Source organism: Choloepus didactylus, chromosome 6 (genome assembly GCF_015220235.1).
Source record: "Choloepus didactylus isolate mChoDid1 chromosome 6, mChoDid1.pri, whole genome shotgun sequence".
Lineage (NCBI taxonomy): Eukaryota > Metazoa > Chordata > Mammalia > Pilosa > Megalonychidae > Choloepus > Choloepus didactylus.
Window position 1 is genome coordinate 82,803,922 of NC_051312.1, and position 16,517 is coordinate 82,820,438.

A 16,517-nucleotide genomic window follows, 5' to 3' on the forward strand; every position below is an offset into this window, starting at 1 on the left:
AAGAATCTTCAGTTATTTGCCTGGTGTCAAGTAGTTCTACTTCTATAAGCGCAAAATTTAAGGGCTCCTTCTACAAGCATAAATAGTCAGCATAAAATAATTAGGTTGTATAGCACTTTAGAAAGCTACTTTCAGTAGTTTCAGTCATACCATGAAGTATGCTATTTATTTTTAGACTTGCTTTTTGTTAAGGGTGCTCATAAGAAATAGTTATCCCAAACTTATTTCAATCAAGCAGGCCAAAAAAGCTCTTTCCTTGTATTTGTCATAACTAATGCAATGGACATTGCTTTACAAGAACTGTCAACAATATTTAGCATGAAGAATTGTGTAAGGCAATTAAGACATTGCAGTGGATATATACAATAAATGTAAATACTAACATACTGAATGAATAGTTACTGAATTAAATTGGTATATGAAAATGGTGCAAAATCTAATGAAGTTTTGTCTTCTGGAGGACTGAAGAAAAAAACATAAGCTGTGTTTTGCAATATGGGTCCAAAAGTCTGTGCTAAATAGTAATTAGGAAAAGGAAAATTACATGATAAATTTAATCAACAGCTACAGATGAAACAGGAAAGCACAGTTTGTGCATGTTGTGAAAATACAACATACTAACACTTTTACTAATTTTTTCTCCTATGGACATAGAGAGATAGACATAAATAATCATTTAAGATAAAAGTTTTGGGTTCAAAACTATCAATTTTTTACCCATTATCCAAGATTTATGTTACAGATGTGATATGGGATTTTCCACATTCTTCCTTGACAAAGAGTTTCAGAATTTTGTCTCTTATCTGCTTGGTTTTCACCACATAGACAATGGGGTTCATCACAGGAGGAATGAAGAAATGCATATTGGCTATGGCCGTGTAGATGTGTGATGCAAGCCTTGGGCCAAAGTGGTGCAGCATAGCGAGGCAGATCATGGGTGTGAAGAAGAGGACCACAGCACAGAGGTGAGAGATGCAGGTATTCAGGGCTTTGAGGCGGCCACCGTGAGATGCAATGCTCAGCACAGTTTTCAGGATAAGCACATAAGAAAGAAGAATGAGGAGAAAATCAAGTCCCGTGGTGGAGAGCACCACAAAGAGTCCAAGGATGCTGTTAATCCTTGTGTTGGAGCAGGAGAGTTTTATGATATCAGGATGCAAGCAGTAGGAATGAGAAAGTACATTGGAGTGACAGAAGCACAGCCTCTCCAAGAGGATGGGAAAGGGCACCTGTACAGTCAAGGTACACACAAAAATAGCCAAACCTATCCTAACAATTATCCCATTGGTGAGGATGGAAGTATAGTGCAAGGGATGGAAAATAGCAACATATCGATCAAAGGCCATTGCCAGTATGACAGCAGACTCAAAAACTTGGAAGGTGTGAATAAAGAACATTTGGGTGAAGCATAAAGAGTGAGTCAGCTCTCGAGCATCTAACCAGAAGATCCTCAGCATTGTGGGGTAGGTGAAGAGGGACAGACCAAGGTCAGAGGCAGCTAGCATGGCCAGGAAGAGGCACATAGGCACATGGAGGGACTGCTCCCACCAGATAACTGTCATGATGGTCACATTGCCCACCAGGGAAATGAAGAACATGGCACAGAAACATATGGAGATCCAGGTGTGCTGAGTCTCCAGCCCAGGGATGCCTGTCAGCAGGAAGGTGGAGAATACGGAGCTGGTGCTATTGACAGGAAATACGATGCCTGAACCACACAGATTTTCTAGAATGAAAGGCATTGTTGCAGAAATAAATGTTAAAATCTGGTTTTATATTTTTACAATCTGAATGCATATACCTTGGAATAAATGACTACCAGCCTCATGAGAACTTTTCTTGAACTGACCTGTGTTTCCAAAATGAAATCAAATGCTGATTCCTAATGTATACAATGTAAGCCTATGATTAGAAAATATTACCTTCTCTATTGATCTATATATTAGTAGTTGATAGGAAAGAGAAACTCTTACTTTTAAACTTGATTTTTAACATATCAAAGTCATAAAATTGATATAACATTATTTTAAAATAGAAAATCAAAAATAAATCATTTAAAATAAAATCCTGAATAAAATAATGTACATCCATACCTTGCACCATGATTACTGTAGTACAGTATCCCATGGAATTTTTCACTGCCTTGATCAACAAAATATGTTAGACCAATGGATCATGGTATGTTTTGATATGTTACCTTTTTCCTGCAAAAAGATGAGAAGTAGAAACTGAAAATAATCAAATTGAAAATTGTATATGAGCTTAAAATACTAAATACATTTCTTCTGTCTAAGAATAAAATCTCTGACCTCATATTTTAGATGATTTGCAATTGTGTTTATTTTATACCAATTTTTTCATTATATTTTTACAAACTAATATTTCTGTTGGTTTGAATTTTTTAAATGGCTCTTCACCATCACACAGTTTCAGAAGCACTGTGTTATATGACCACTCATTGCTGAAAACAAATAATTTTTTTTTAATTACAAATGGATGGAAACAAAATAAAAAATATTTCTATTCATTCATGATTGTTGATTGTGTAAAGCTCACTCAAAGGGTTTGTAAGTGCTAATCTTATAAGCAGTGTTTAAAATTTTAATTAATAAGATATAAATATTGATGATGTCAACAAGATAGCTAAGCAGGAACCTCAAAAATCTCATCTTCACACAGAAATATTGTACAACAAGCAAAAACTGTCAGAATCAACTTTTTCAGAATGCTGGAAAACAGGCAAAAGTTTATAACAAACAAGCAAATGCTGATTTAATAAAAAACAACTTCAACATGCTCCTGGCATTCAAGGAAATTTCTGTCAAAATACTAGTTGAGTACAAGCTAAAGTAACAGATTTCAGTGACCACACACAATAAGAAATACATTCTTGGCAAAAACAGGAAAAACTCAGACTACCACAGCATTCAACAAATAAAAAATAGAAAGAAACAAAACAGCCAAGCCTGGGAAAGAAGGAGGAGCTTCCAATTTTCAGAGTTACAACTTATAATATCCAAATGTCCAGATTTCAACAAAAAAATCACAAGGCACATAGAAAAAGAGGAATAGATGTCCCACACAAAGGAATAAAATAGAAAGATATAAACCATCTCAGAGGAAATCCAGACATTGGAATGACTAGTAAAATATGTTAAGTCAATATAATAAATAAGTTCAATTAGTTAAAGGAAAACATGGACAAGGAACTAAAGGGCATTATAAAAATTTATGACATCTCAAGACAGCATGGTTGCTAAATTCTTTCAGGGGCAGCTTTCCCTTACATGTCCAAGATCCAGAATGCCTGTTTCCTGGTTTGTACTTCATTATTATTCATTCAGGTATGTCCTGAGGATAGTAATCTCCTGAGATAATTCCCTTCTCTTCTTGATCTGAGGATTATCATTAACCCTTTTTACTTTCTAGTATTGTTGTGATAATGGCCCAAATACTAGGTACTTTATTACATCAGGTCAGTTGAAAAGCCAAACAACCACTATAGAGTTTTCACATAGCATACTCAGTAAGTGTTGGCATCATGTCAAGTCAATTTAAAGTCAATTTTAAAAGTGCATTATGTATGTCTTTGGAATAGCCATATATTCTAATAAATTTTTGGAATTATCAAAAATTAATTGTCACCCTGCACCAATCAGGATAGCAGAGTGAGAAGGTATAGAGTTCCATCCCCCTACAAAAGCTTTAAACAACCAGTAAGAACTAGCAGAAATATCTTTCTCAAAGTTCCGGGAAAGAGTTCAAGAATTGCAATGACAGGATATGAACCAACTGAAGAAAACTGAACCTTAAAATCAGTATAACCTCCTGCTGCCCTTGCTGGCCCCTCCCTCACCCCTCATGAGCTCAGTGTGGCACCAGCCTGCATTCCCAGTGCAAGTCCCTGTTCTCAGTTCTAGAGGGAGCAGAGTAACCTTTATGCACATATGTGAACATGTATGTCTGGACCAATCTGCTGGGTAGTGGTCTAAGGACACTCATTGTAGGCTTGCTGCCCCAGAACTTTCCATGCGAATAGAAGGTAGTTCATAGACTTATCTTACAGAACAATGGGGGAAAGCAGTCAGGTGATGGCTACTTGTAGCAAGGGATTGCTGGATATAGACTTATAGTGCAGTACCAGGACCACAAGGAAAGTCATGTCACCAAGGGAAGAGGGGGCAGTTATATCTCTGTGAACATGGGAATTTCTAGGGCCTTGAGGCCCAAGACAAGATGCCTGTGCAGAAGGGACCACGGAGGACTATGCACTTTGGTTTCAAGCTATTTTCTGAAGTCATTATATGGATAAGCTCTGAAGGAGATGACTCACACAGATCAATCTGCAAGACTGGGAAAGGTGGTTTCTTTTTATTATATTCTTTTATTGTGGTTGTTTTTGTTAGGTCTGGGAATTGTTAGCATTCAAGGGATGTGCTGTCATAACGCCAGCTGGAAACTTAAGGAACAGACACCTCTGAGTCTAACTTACAGCAATAACACATTGAAACTTTGAAATGCCCAGATTTCAACTAAAGATTAAAATTCCAAAAAGAAAGAGGTAATGAGAAGATCAAGGCATTAGAAACAATCAATTAAGATTGTGCCTGAGACATATCAGAAAAAAAAAAAAAAACTTTTAAAAATGGTCCTAAATATGCTCAAAGAACAAACAACAAAGAAGTAAAAGAAATTAGAAAAATAATAGACACACAAAGACACTATCAACAGAGAGATGGAAATTATGTAGAGGAAGTAAATAGAGGAGGACATCATGGTAATTGGAAGAAAATATTCCCTAGAGAGCTATAAAAGCAGATTAGAGCTGGCAGAAGAAAGAATCAGTGAACCTGAAGATAAGACAATTGTAATCATTCAGTCAAGGATCAGAAAGAAAATAGACTAAAGAAAAATGAACAAAATCTGAGGAAATGGTGGGATCCCATTAACTACATCAAAGTATGCATTGTGGGCATCTCAGAAGAAGAAGAAAGAGGGAAACCAACAGAAAAATATTGAAAGTTATGATAGCATAAAATTTCCCAAATGTAACAAAACACATGAATATATATCCCAGATGCTCCATGAATTCCAAATAGGATAAACCCAAATAGATCCCCACCACAACATATTAAAATCAAACAGTTGATTGTGAAAAACAGAGAATTATGAAAGCTGCAATGCAGGAGCAACATATCATGTACACAGGAGTCACAGTAAGATTTACTGCTGGTTCTGCATTGGAAGACATGGAGTCAAGAGGCAATCGGATGCCATATTTAAACTGCTGAAAGGAAAAAAAATGCCAAGTAAGAATTCCATGTTTGGCAAACCTGTCTTTCAAAATTAAGAAATTCCTGGATAAACTAAAGCTGAAGTTTGTCACAATTAGACCAGTCCTGTAAGAGACGCTAAAGGGAGTTAGGGAGTTCTGCAGGTTGAAAGGAAACGTAAATAGACAATAGATCAAAGCCACATGAAGAAATAACCTCTGGTAAGGGCAATGAAAAGGGTCAACATAAATGCAAGTACTATTTGATTTTTGGTCTGTAACTCCACTTTTTACTTCTTTTAGGATGTAAAATGCAAAGCCATAAAATGTAATCATTAATCAGTGGTTTGGAAGTCATGATGTACAAATGTAATTTGTGACAAGAACTACATAAAGGTGGGAGAAGAGAGGGGTATAGAAACATAGTTCTTGTACACTTTAGAAGTTAAGTTGGTATCAAAGCAAACAAGATTTTTTATACATTTAGAATGCTAAATTTAGGGCCCTTGGTAACTACACAGAAAGTGTCAGAGAATATGCAAGCTCATGTAGACAGAAAGAGTAGAATATAGATTGCCATGGACAGGGGGCAGGGGATGGGGAGATAATGCTTAATGGATATAACGTTTCTGTTTTGGAAAATGGGAAAGTTTCAGTGATAGATTCAGCAATGTTAATGTGCTTAATACCACTGAATGGTATACTTGGAAGTGGTAGAGATGGTAAAATTTATGTTGCTTATACGTTCTCACAATTAAAAACTAAAGAGATAATGACAATTAAAAGCAATTATGTGATCCTGGATGGATCTAATCTAATAAGGGAGAACAAAAGGCTCAAAAGGACATTGTTAGGGCATATGAAAAAAATTGAAAATTGGCATATGAAAGTTTTGTATTAATAATAAATTTCTTGAACTTGATAAGTGCACTTAAAGTGGTTACATAATTGATTGTCCCTGTTCATAAGAAACACACATAGCAATATTAAGGAGCATGATGCATACCACTTACACTCAAATATTCAGAAAATAGATAGATTAGAGAGATAGATGGATAGATAGATAAGTAGTTAGATGGATAGAATGATATGGCAATTGTGGCAACATGTTAAAATTGGTGTATCTGAGTATTTGGATAGCTGGGTTATGTTTGGAGTTCTCTGTATGGTATTTGTATTATATTTGTCACTGTGTGTAAGGTTGCAATTATTTCAAAATAAAAAGTAAAAAAAAAAGTTAGTTGCATCAGAGGATCCAAGTTGAACTCTAGTTTTGTTACATTCATATTACATATTTCAGACATAAAACACTATTGAGTGTATGTAGAAAGTATGTTATTAATTTTAAATTATAAATTATATCTGCTTTCCTGTCATCATCAAGGCCCCCACACCCTTTTTACAAACACACATATATATTCCATGGTGCCTTTGTGATGAGTACCAAATGAAAATATGGACATGATCTTCAGGTTAGCAGAACCAACTGTTTCAATGACTTTGAAAGAATGATCAAAATTCAATGGAATTCAGCTAGGAATGCTCTGTCTATAACACTAAATCCTCCTTAAAATTAGTTATGCTCAGGAAGTGAAAAGGTACTTTTATGTCTTTCACTGCTTACTTTTGTACATATAATATCACATTACCCCCACCAATGTAGAAAATTAGTGTTATCCTCATTGTTATCTTTGAAGAAAATGAAACTCTGTTAGAGTAATTTGTTGATCCCATGTCTGACAAGGTGTAGGCAATCAAAGATTCAAAGGTCATTCTGGTTTCAGAGCATATCCTCTTAATAAAATATACTGCAAAATAGTATCAAAGTTATCATATGTACAGCTCTAACTTTGGTTGGATAAATTATCTCCTATCTCAGAGGAAAGCATTTGTTTCTATGGAAGGGAAGCAATCATATGGGAATCATTCAAGTGCAAATATGGGTAGACCAGCTATCTCCATGAGTTCTTCTCAACCTTAGGCTTCCTCTATCCATGTGCTAATAAATTTAAGGCATGCATGTGAAATAAAATATCCCTGACCAAGGTATATTATCCAAAAAGTAGGAGTAGCTTGCCAGTTTTCTGACTTCTTTGTTTAAATGATGGTAGCATTGTTGGAAAATCCATGTTATTTGTAACTTCTTGGCTCATTAAATTTTTCTTTGTGGCTTTGATTTTTAAAAAATGAACAATTTCCTTTCCACTCAAAGTCATAATAAATCCTTTGGGAACAGTTTAGGATAAATGTAAACTGGAGTAGTATAATAAAATGAGAGCTGCTGGTCTCTCCAGTACAAAAGGAAGCTCTAAGATGTCCAAAGTTTAATATATACCCCCTCCTTTCTCAAATCCCTTGGGACACAAATTAATTAAGTTTCTTAGCTGTGGTAGTTGGGAACTCTCAGGGTTTTGTTTAGTCTCAGCAGAGCTTTCCAGGCACCTGGGAGACCATCTCTTGTTGGTCTGTAAGGCACCATTAAACCATCAAGCCCTTCAAGTACCTATTTCTCCACACTGAGCTGTGGAACTCTGTGCCTACAAGGAAGGACCGTCCTGCAACAGACACATCTGAAAGTGAAGGGGACATTTAATGTGCAGTGAGTGAAGTAGTTCAGAGGTGAAATAACAATTACCCTTGTAATCCTGACAATGTCTATTCAAGTAAATTGGTATAATCATAACCAGCTTCCAAGAGTGAAATAACTTCCAAGAATGGCTAACGTGGCTGTATTAGGATGTGTGAGATTTGGAGATCAATTGTTTTTGAGAATCCTGTGTTTGATAAGTAGTGAAATTTTAAGGTTAAGTGAGTTATTTTATCTACGTTGTCTTCTAAGCAATAATTATTCTAGACATGATAAAATTAGAGAATATTTGCTATCCAGTGCTCTATTGCTCTTCCCTCATAAGCTTTTTCGTGAATAGTGTATTTACACAGCTAGATGTTGGACCCCTCAATTTCATAGACTAGGTTTGCTGTTTCTCATAATTTTCCCCTAGGTCCTGAAACCAGTGTCTCAAATATATAATTTGAAAATATATAGTGGATTTGACTAAATCATCATTTTCTAATTTTAGGTGCTAAACCATGGAGAACATCATATGCTTTTGCAAATTTTAGAGTGTTTTTCCCATTAAGCAAGAGCTTTCCCAATGTAAATTTTGAGCTTATATCTACCAATATTTGCCATCTTCTTTATAATCTAAAAGTCATTCAAATGTTAATTTGTGTTTTGGAAACATCACCTTTCAGTACTGAACTGTAATTGCCACCAAAAAAAATACAGAATTTACTTAGACGAAGAACCATTCTGCTAGTATTTTGAGATATCTTAACATGTAATTTTAACCTTCTAGTAAAATGCGAGGTGGTTATAATATTTTTGAACATGAATTTTCTTTAAAGACATTGTAGTTTTGCAGATATTGTGCCTTTACATAGGAAACATGTTTGCCTTCCCCCAACTAATGCTTCAGTGAAGCCTTCTCCTCTGCTCACAATTATACACACACACACGTATACAAAAAATCTTATATAATTAAAATTTATGTGTGTTTTTATAGATGGTTTTAAATCTCTGAATCAGACTTCACTATATTACTCTAAAGTACAGTTTCTAAGTTTTCTTTGTTTTTCAATTCTGTCATCATTGTAGGATATTATTTTCTGTTTTATATCTAATCTTTCTAAATACTCAAGATAGGTATGATTTACAGACTTTGATAATAAGGAATGCTAGTTCTCAGAAAGGTTAAGTGACACTTTTGGCAAAAGGATGGAATGATACAACCAATTTTTAAACCATAAAAATTAGGTGTTCTTCAAAAATGCTGTTTTATTTTTCACTCATGTTTGAATCTCCATTGCTTAGATGGTGCTTCAAACAAACAAGGTTCTCATTAAAAATTGTATAATTTTAAAACTATGTGATATTACATAACATAAAATGAAACAACTCATAACCACATTGCATAACCTACAAGGGGAAGCAGGGGAAATAGAATTTTCCTTCCAGCAACTGACATAAAAATGGGTTTATAACTAGGTCTTCCTTTTGAAAAACATAAAGTAAATAAAAGAAGCAGGGTTGATGATTCTGGAATTTAAAGGGTTATATTCAATTCAAGGCCTGAAGCTGAAGTTGTGGTAAAGCAAGAAGCTTCTATGCTGACAACAAAGATGCACGAATGTGTGTGAATAAGTGTGTGTGTTTATTAAGTGTTAATACATGTGCATATGTATAAGTGAAGTATGTTTTTAATAACTGGATATGTTATGTGATTTTCACCTAACTCTACCAGTGTACTTCTTATTTAATGAGAATAGAGTCTTTAGTAAAGCAAAGAAATAGCTTTTTAAAAATCTATCAAAAGCATGGCTTCTGTTTGACTTTGAGAAAAAAAATACACATATAAAATGCATTCAGTATGATTCAATATGAAATATACATATATTGTTTTATACATAATATAGTAATTAGTTAGCTAGTTTGTTCATAAGAATTTAATTACTAGGATCCAGGCAATATGTACTGACTTCATCATTTTTAGTTATAACTTATTAGAACCTTAGAAAGGATAGATACTAATACTGGCATTTTATAAATGCAGAATTAGGCACAGAGATTAAATTACTTCTCCAAAGTCAAACTGGTAATAAGGAGTTGGGCCGAATTTTGGACCTGGGCAGTCTGTTTTCTGATCTTGTGCTCTTTATAACTATGATATTAATAGTAAACTAAACAGGTGTTAAATAGATAACTGTTTTATCAATGATATTTCTGAAGGAAACAAAAGAAAATGTAGTAAAGCTTGGGAGAGATTAATACTCATGCTTCAGATATATATTTGATGTTCCTACAGAGCATCTGAACAGAGCAATCTAGGGGTCAGTCTCAGTCAAGTATGTACTATATACTCAGAAAAGGTATCTGGGATGAAAATGGAAATTTGGGAGTTAATTGAAGCCTTGAGTATTCAAATTGCCCAGAAATTGTATATGAATTATAATAGCAGAGAACCAGCAGAGAAGTAAGCTGGGGAGAAATATAGAAGGCATGATTTTTGTCCAAAGGAAGCTTTAACTTTATAAGGGAGAGAATATATGTATGTGTTAGGGAAATTTGGAACAGAGAGAAAAACAAAAAACACACTGCTGACAAAATATTGAAGATCTTTTAAATTTATTTTTAATATGATATGTGGACCATCTATATGACAGTCAAGTGGGTGAATGTGTATTTCTGGTAAAGAGAGTCAAATTATTTCACAAAGTAGAGGTACATTTCTTTTCTGAATAAGTTGAAGGAAAGGAATTAGAGAAAATAGTCCAAAGGACATGACTTTCGCTAAATTTTGGATTTATTATTATTGAGAATCCATTCTTCAGACAAAAGGAATATTTATTTTTTGAGTTAAAGATATTAAAATATAATTCATATAAAATGAAATTCACTCATTTTAACAGTAGAATGTCATGACTTTCTAAAAATGTTAAAATCATGTAATAACCATATCAGCCATGATATAGAACATTTTGATGTCCAGAAAGTTTATCCCTGACAGTTTGTAGTCAATCTCCTTGATCCTCTTCCCCACCCCTCAATGCCTGGAAACATCTGATCTGCTTTTTATCACTCTGACTTTGTCTTTTTCAAATGTCACATAAATGGAATCATACAGTATTTGGTTTTTTGTATTTCTTTTCACTTATATTACTGATAGATACTGTTGCCTCTATCAGTAATTTGTTCTATTTTACTTTTAAATTTTATGGATATGCCAGTTTCTTTATCCACTGAAGAGTGTACATATGTTTGGTTTATTTCCAGGTTTGTTTTTTTTTTTTTGCTAATATAAATAAAGCTGCTATAAATAATATGAATAATTGTATACAAGTGTTTGTATAGACAGGTGTTTTCATTTCTCATGAGTAAATTATTAAAAATGGAATTACTAGGTAATATGTTATATGTATAGGTGCCAGTTTAACCTTCTAAGAAACTGTCACCCTGTTTTCCAAAGAGACTGTACCATTTTGCATTCCATCAGCAATGCATACTTCCAGTTGACCCACATCCTCACTAGCACATGGTATTTTCAGTCATTTTAATTCTAGCCATTCTAATGGTATCTTACTGTAGTCTCGTTTGCATTTCCTAATATATAATGATGTTGAACATCTTTTCATGTATTTAGTTGCCATTCATATATCAAAAGAAAGAAATAATTCTGAAGCTAAAAATATTAGATTAATTTTGAGTACTCCATACCTTACTTTTATAGCTCCATGTATAACCAATATTTTAACTTTTTCTTTGGCTTTTCAACTTTCTTGACATGTGGTTTCTTTAATATAGGGCTGCAAGCACCCTGAAACTGTAGTCATACCTGCATCTCACCATGACAGCTTTTAATGTCACTGCTTCTAATTGGCCCATCTTCTCCTTCATTGGTATCCCTGGACTGGAGGTGGCACAGATATGGATCTTCATCCCCTTCTGTCTCCTGTACCTGGTGGCCCTTGTGGGTAATGTTCTTCTCCTTATCCTAGTTAAAGCAGAAAAGAGTCTTCATGAACCCCAGTTCTATTTTTTGGCCATGCTCGCCTACACTGACCTAGGTCTTTCATTGTCCACAATTCCTAGTGTCTTGGCTATCTTCTGGTTTGATATCCATCATGTTGGTCTGGATGCTTGCCTGACCCAAATGTTCTTCATCCATACCCTTTCCTCAGTAGAATCTGGGGTCCTGGTGGCCATGGCTTTTGACCGCTTAGTAGCTATCTGTGAGCCATTGAACTACACGAGGATCCTGACACATTATACTGTTGCCTGCCTTAGTGGAGCCGCCCTCATACGAGGTGTCACACTGATGACCCCTCTGCCTTTTTTCCTCAGGATCTTTCCTTTCTGTGGGGCAAATATCCTCTCACATTCTTACTGCTATTATCCAGATGTGCTGAACCTGGCCTGTGGAGATGTCACTTTCAGCAGTGCCTATGGATTGGTTTTTGTACTCTGTACATTTGCAGTGGATGTTGTCTTCATCCTAGTTTCTTACATGAAGATCTTGGGCACTGTTATGAAGTTGGGGAGTCAGGACAGAAACTGGAGATCACTGTGCACAGTGCTTGTGTTTTATATGCCCCTCATCAGCCTGGCAGTGCTGCATTGTTATTCCAGGGACACTCCCCCAATTCTATATACAACTATGAGCAATGCCTACCTCCTTATGACACCACAACTCAACCCTCTTGTCTACAGTCTCAAATCCAGGCAGATCCAGGCTGCCCTGTGTAAGCAATTTTTGGTGCCATGTGTCACTGCTGGGAAATGAGATTTTCTGTGGATCAGAAGGAGCAACCAATTAGTAAATGTTATTCAGAGTCTACTATGTGCCAAGTATTATGTTAGGCAACATGAATATAAAAATGAGAAAATGCAAAGTTCTTTTCCCCAAGAAGCACATCAGCTAAATAAGGAAGTGAATGGAGGGGACAGAATAGTCAAATAAATGGTTAATATCTGTGGTCAAGAATAAGAACTCTATTATAGTGATTAAGGTGTAATGGCTATAGGAACCCATGCTCCATGTATTTTGTGTGTGATTGGATGAGAATCATGTTGCTAAAGCTGCTAAATTAAGGGGTGTAGCTCTGGACTATACAAGATTAAGGAGGAATGAATATTTCACCTGATTCTTAATTGCCCTCGTGGCTAAGTTGAGGTATTAAACATCAAAAATTGATGATAAATTTTTGACTATATGTTTGATATTTCTATTTTTTATAGTTGGATATTGGTTGAAGTTCTGAATGTTCTAGCCATTAACAAAAAAAAACTGTCTGAGAAGAAATAATCTAAAAGGCTCTGGAAATGTTTATTTTCTACTCACTTCATTATTTTATTTAAAATTTATATGTTATTCAGATTTTGTTTGTTAACCCATTCCATATCGAGAATAGGTAGGGTCTTTTCCTGGTTTCAGAAATAAAGATGCATCTTCCTTCTCTAAAATTTGCAAAGAGGAAAAATGAGTTAGTTCATTCTCTTGTGGGGTGAACTCTTTTCAACTTACAGTCATAAGCAATTGAAAATTGGCTTGCTGGGATCAGGGTAGAAGGCAAGCAGATTTAATTGCCCATTGCAATAAATAAGCATGTGGTATCCTTCACAAGAATTCAAAGCTACTTTGAGAAAGTCTGGGATGGATTCCTAAATGATAGCTCAAGTAATCAATCAAAAATATTTTTAATGTCTGTTTGACATATTTACTATTCACATATCTTACATTCTGCTAATGACACTCAGCTAGTATTTGTGGAACAGAAGCAAACCCACAATGGAATATAATCAGTGAAATTATGGGGCTTAGTGAGAGGTTCCATATGAATGCAGAGGAAAGAAAGCCAGTGAGAGCTGGGTTTGTTAGGAATAGTTTCCTGGGAAAGTTAGAAAGGACTATGGGGAGGAAAACTAGAAGCTTGAAGTTATCTAAATTCCCAAAGCATTCATTTAACCATGATCTCTTAAATAGTAATGGTATGGATGAGTTCAAAAAAAAAAAAAAAACAAAAAAAGGGATCTTTGCCCTTAGTAAAAGATTAAGAAGAGTAATGATCCTCATTAAAATTATACACACACACACACACACACACACACACACACACACACACACACACACACACACACACATATAGGACTAATAAAATGTTTCAGCATCTTTCAAGGCCCAATTTAATCTTTTTCCTTATAGTAAGTTTTTCCATTCAGAAGCCTCTTAACTTCATCTTTTTAAAGCATGTATATAGAGAAATGTGGGCCATGGCTCAGCAATTTAACCAATTTTTTGAAGACAGACAACACTTTCCCTTTTGGGGAACTACTCACTTTTCTGTGTGGTTTGATGGTACAAACAATTTCAATATTGTAATACATCTCTCTTCTCAGATTTTAGTCACAGAGATTGACAATTGAATAGATAATTGTCTTCCCCTGGAATTTTTATACTGGAGCTAGTGAAAGAGTTTGCTTCTAGGACTGTAACTTTGGAAGGATATTAAACTACTTGTGATAATTGGGTACCCTGGCTATGTGGAGGAAGCTCACATGTATTAGGAAAAGATGAGTACAAAACAAAAATTGAAACAGATCTGAAATGCTGCTTCAGAAAGAGAGAGAGAACAATGTTATACTGTTGAGTCATTAGACTAGGGGTTTCTGACATCCCTCCTTTGATCCTGGAACATATCCTGGTAACCCTCCCTGGCCTGTACACCCAATAAATTCCATATTTTACATAACCTTTTGTGGTTTGAATTTCTTTACTTGTGAATGAAATAATGGGCATCTAATATGAAGTGTCTGAGCTATTTATTTGATTTTGTGTTATATTCCTGCAAATTTATTCTTGTCTTATCATCTTCAATAGATAAGTCCTTAATGAATGGCATCTTTTGTCTGAGTCATCTGTACCCAATGTTTGGTCCATGGTTAATTCACAAAATGTGTTTAAAGGTGGAGAAGAAGAAGGGACAGAGGAAATATGTGAGGAACAAAGAGCAAAGGAACAGAAGTTAGAAGAAGTTTACATGGTTACTAAATCAATAAAGATTCATGAATTAATGTCTAGAGGCCTTGATTAAAAGTAGATGGAGTAATGAACGTAGTGTTTGGCTCCATCCTATGGCAATTAATTTGGAGGCATCATAAGCATGTGTAAAGTATTAGATCTCTATCACTGATGTGCAAAGACAATATTGACAGGTAAATATGATGTATACAATTTCAAATTAGGCAAACCTTGTCTGAAACCTTTTGCACATTTTCAAATACATATGTTTTAGGGGAAACTATATAGTGAGGAACCTCTAAATATATCTATGAACTAGAGAACAATAATGTTATTCTCTGGTCACCTTTAATATCACCATCTGAATGTTAGAAGAATTTATTCTTTTGTATTTATCTTTAAATCCCAACTTGGCCTTTAACTTCTACCATACTGTAAGATTTACATAATAATGGTTAATATTTATTGAATGGTTACTATGTGCAAGGCATGGTTGTAAACCCGTTCTATAAACTATCATATAATGTAATTATTATAAATTATTACATCCATAGAGAGTAAATACCATTATTAACTCAATTTCACTGCTGAGAATAATGAAGTATAAAGAGACTATGTGCTCTTTGCCGCATCTACTGCGAGAATGAAGACCATTCTCAGCAACCAGACTGTCGACATTCCAGAAAATGTCGACTTCACGCTGAAGGGACGCACAGTTATTGTGAAGGGCCCCCGAGGAACCCTGCGGAGGGACTTCAATCATATCAATGTCGAGCTCAGTTTACTTGGGAAGAAAAAGAAGAGGCTTCGGGTTGACAAATGGTGGGGAAATAGAAAAGAGCTGGCTACAGTTCGCACTATCTGTAGTCATGTACAGAACATGATCAAGGGTGTTACACTGGGCTTCTGTTACAAGATGAGGTCTGTGTATGCTCACTTCCCCATCAACGTTGTTATTCAGGAGAGTGGATCTCTGGTTGAAATCCGAAATTTCTTGGGTGAAAAATATATCCGCAGGGTTCAGATGAGGCCAGGTGTTGCCTGTTCAGTATCTCAAGCCCAGAAAGATGAGTTAATTCTTGAAGGAAATGACATTGAACTTGTATCAAATTCAGCTGCTTTGATTCAGCAAGCAACAACAGTTAAAAACAAGGATATAAGAAAATTTTTGGATGGTATCTATGTCTCTGAAAAAGGAACAGTTCAGCAGGCTGATGAATAAGATCTAAGAGTTGTGCAGCAATGGAAACAACAAGATGCCAGACCTATTTGTGATTTTAAAGATGCAATAAAATTCATCTGTTAAAAAAAAAAAAAAATTAAAAAAAAAAAAAAGAGACTATTTTTATATTTATTTTAGTCTCTAAAATAAACTATGTTACTATGTTACTATTTTCCCTGAATGATGTAGTTGATAAGTTACAAAGTCCTTATTTTAGTATAATTGGTACTTGCTTATCTTCAGCTAAATGTAAAATCCAAATTTATACTACCTGAGGAACTCAAGTACACATTACATGGAGGGGCAAATTTCAGGCATACTGCTTTTTTATATTTTTGTTTTAATATCTCATTGAATTTTTATTTTATATGAAACTTAGATCAGGATGATTGCAGAATGAGAATGGTAAAATATAAATGGATTTAAATAAAAATTGGGAAAAATAAAC

The 16,517-nt window shown here is 34.9% G+C and overlaps 3 protein-coding genes across 3 annotated transcripts; 2 read left to right on the forward strand and 1 right to left on the reverse strand.

The window, feature by feature from the left end:
- Nucleotides 1-731: 731 nt before the first annotated feature.
- Nucleotides 732-1,742, reverse strand: LOC119537151 (olfactory receptor 51G2-like). Its single transcript, XM_037839726.1, has one exon. The coding sequence runs from the start codon at nucleotides 1,740-1,742 to the stop codon at nucleotides 732-734; it is 1,011 nt and encodes a 336-aa protein (XP_037695654.1).
- A 9,934-nt stretch (nucleotides 1,743-11,676) lies between these two features.
- On the forward strand, nucleotides 11,677-12,612 carry LOC119535777 (olfactory receptor 51I1-like). Its single transcript, XM_037838140.1, has one exon. The coding sequence runs from the start codon at nucleotides 11,677-11,679 to the stop codon at nucleotides 12,610-12,612; it is 936 nt and encodes a 311-aa protein (XP_037694068.1).
- Nucleotides 12,613-15,468: 2,856 nt separating this feature from the next.
- Nucleotides 15,469-16,127, forward strand: LOC119537535 (60S ribosomal protein L9-like). The gene has a single exon (XM_037840030.1). It carries the CDS (start codon nucleotides 15,491-15,493, stop codon nucleotides 16,067-16,069), a length of 579 nt encoding a protein of 192 aa, XP_037695958.1. The 5' UTR covers nucleotides 15,469-15,490; the 3' UTR covers nucleotides 16,070-16,127.
- Nucleotides 16,128-16,517: the final 390 nt, after the last annotated feature.

Excerpts from the sequence above, each read along its gene's own strand:
- LOC119537151 (XM_037839726.1), bottom strand. The coding sequence starts at position 1,742 with ATGCCTTTCATTCTAGAAAATCTGTGTGGTTCAGGCATCGTATTTCCT.
- LOC119535777 (XM_037838140.1), top strand. The coding sequence starts at position 11,677 with ATGACAGCTTTTAATGTCACTGCTTCTAATTGGCCCATCTTCTCCTTC.
- LOC119537535 (XM_037840030.1), top strand. The coding sequence starts at position 15,491 with ATGAAGACCATTCTCAGCAACCAGACTGTCGACATTCCAGAAAATGTC.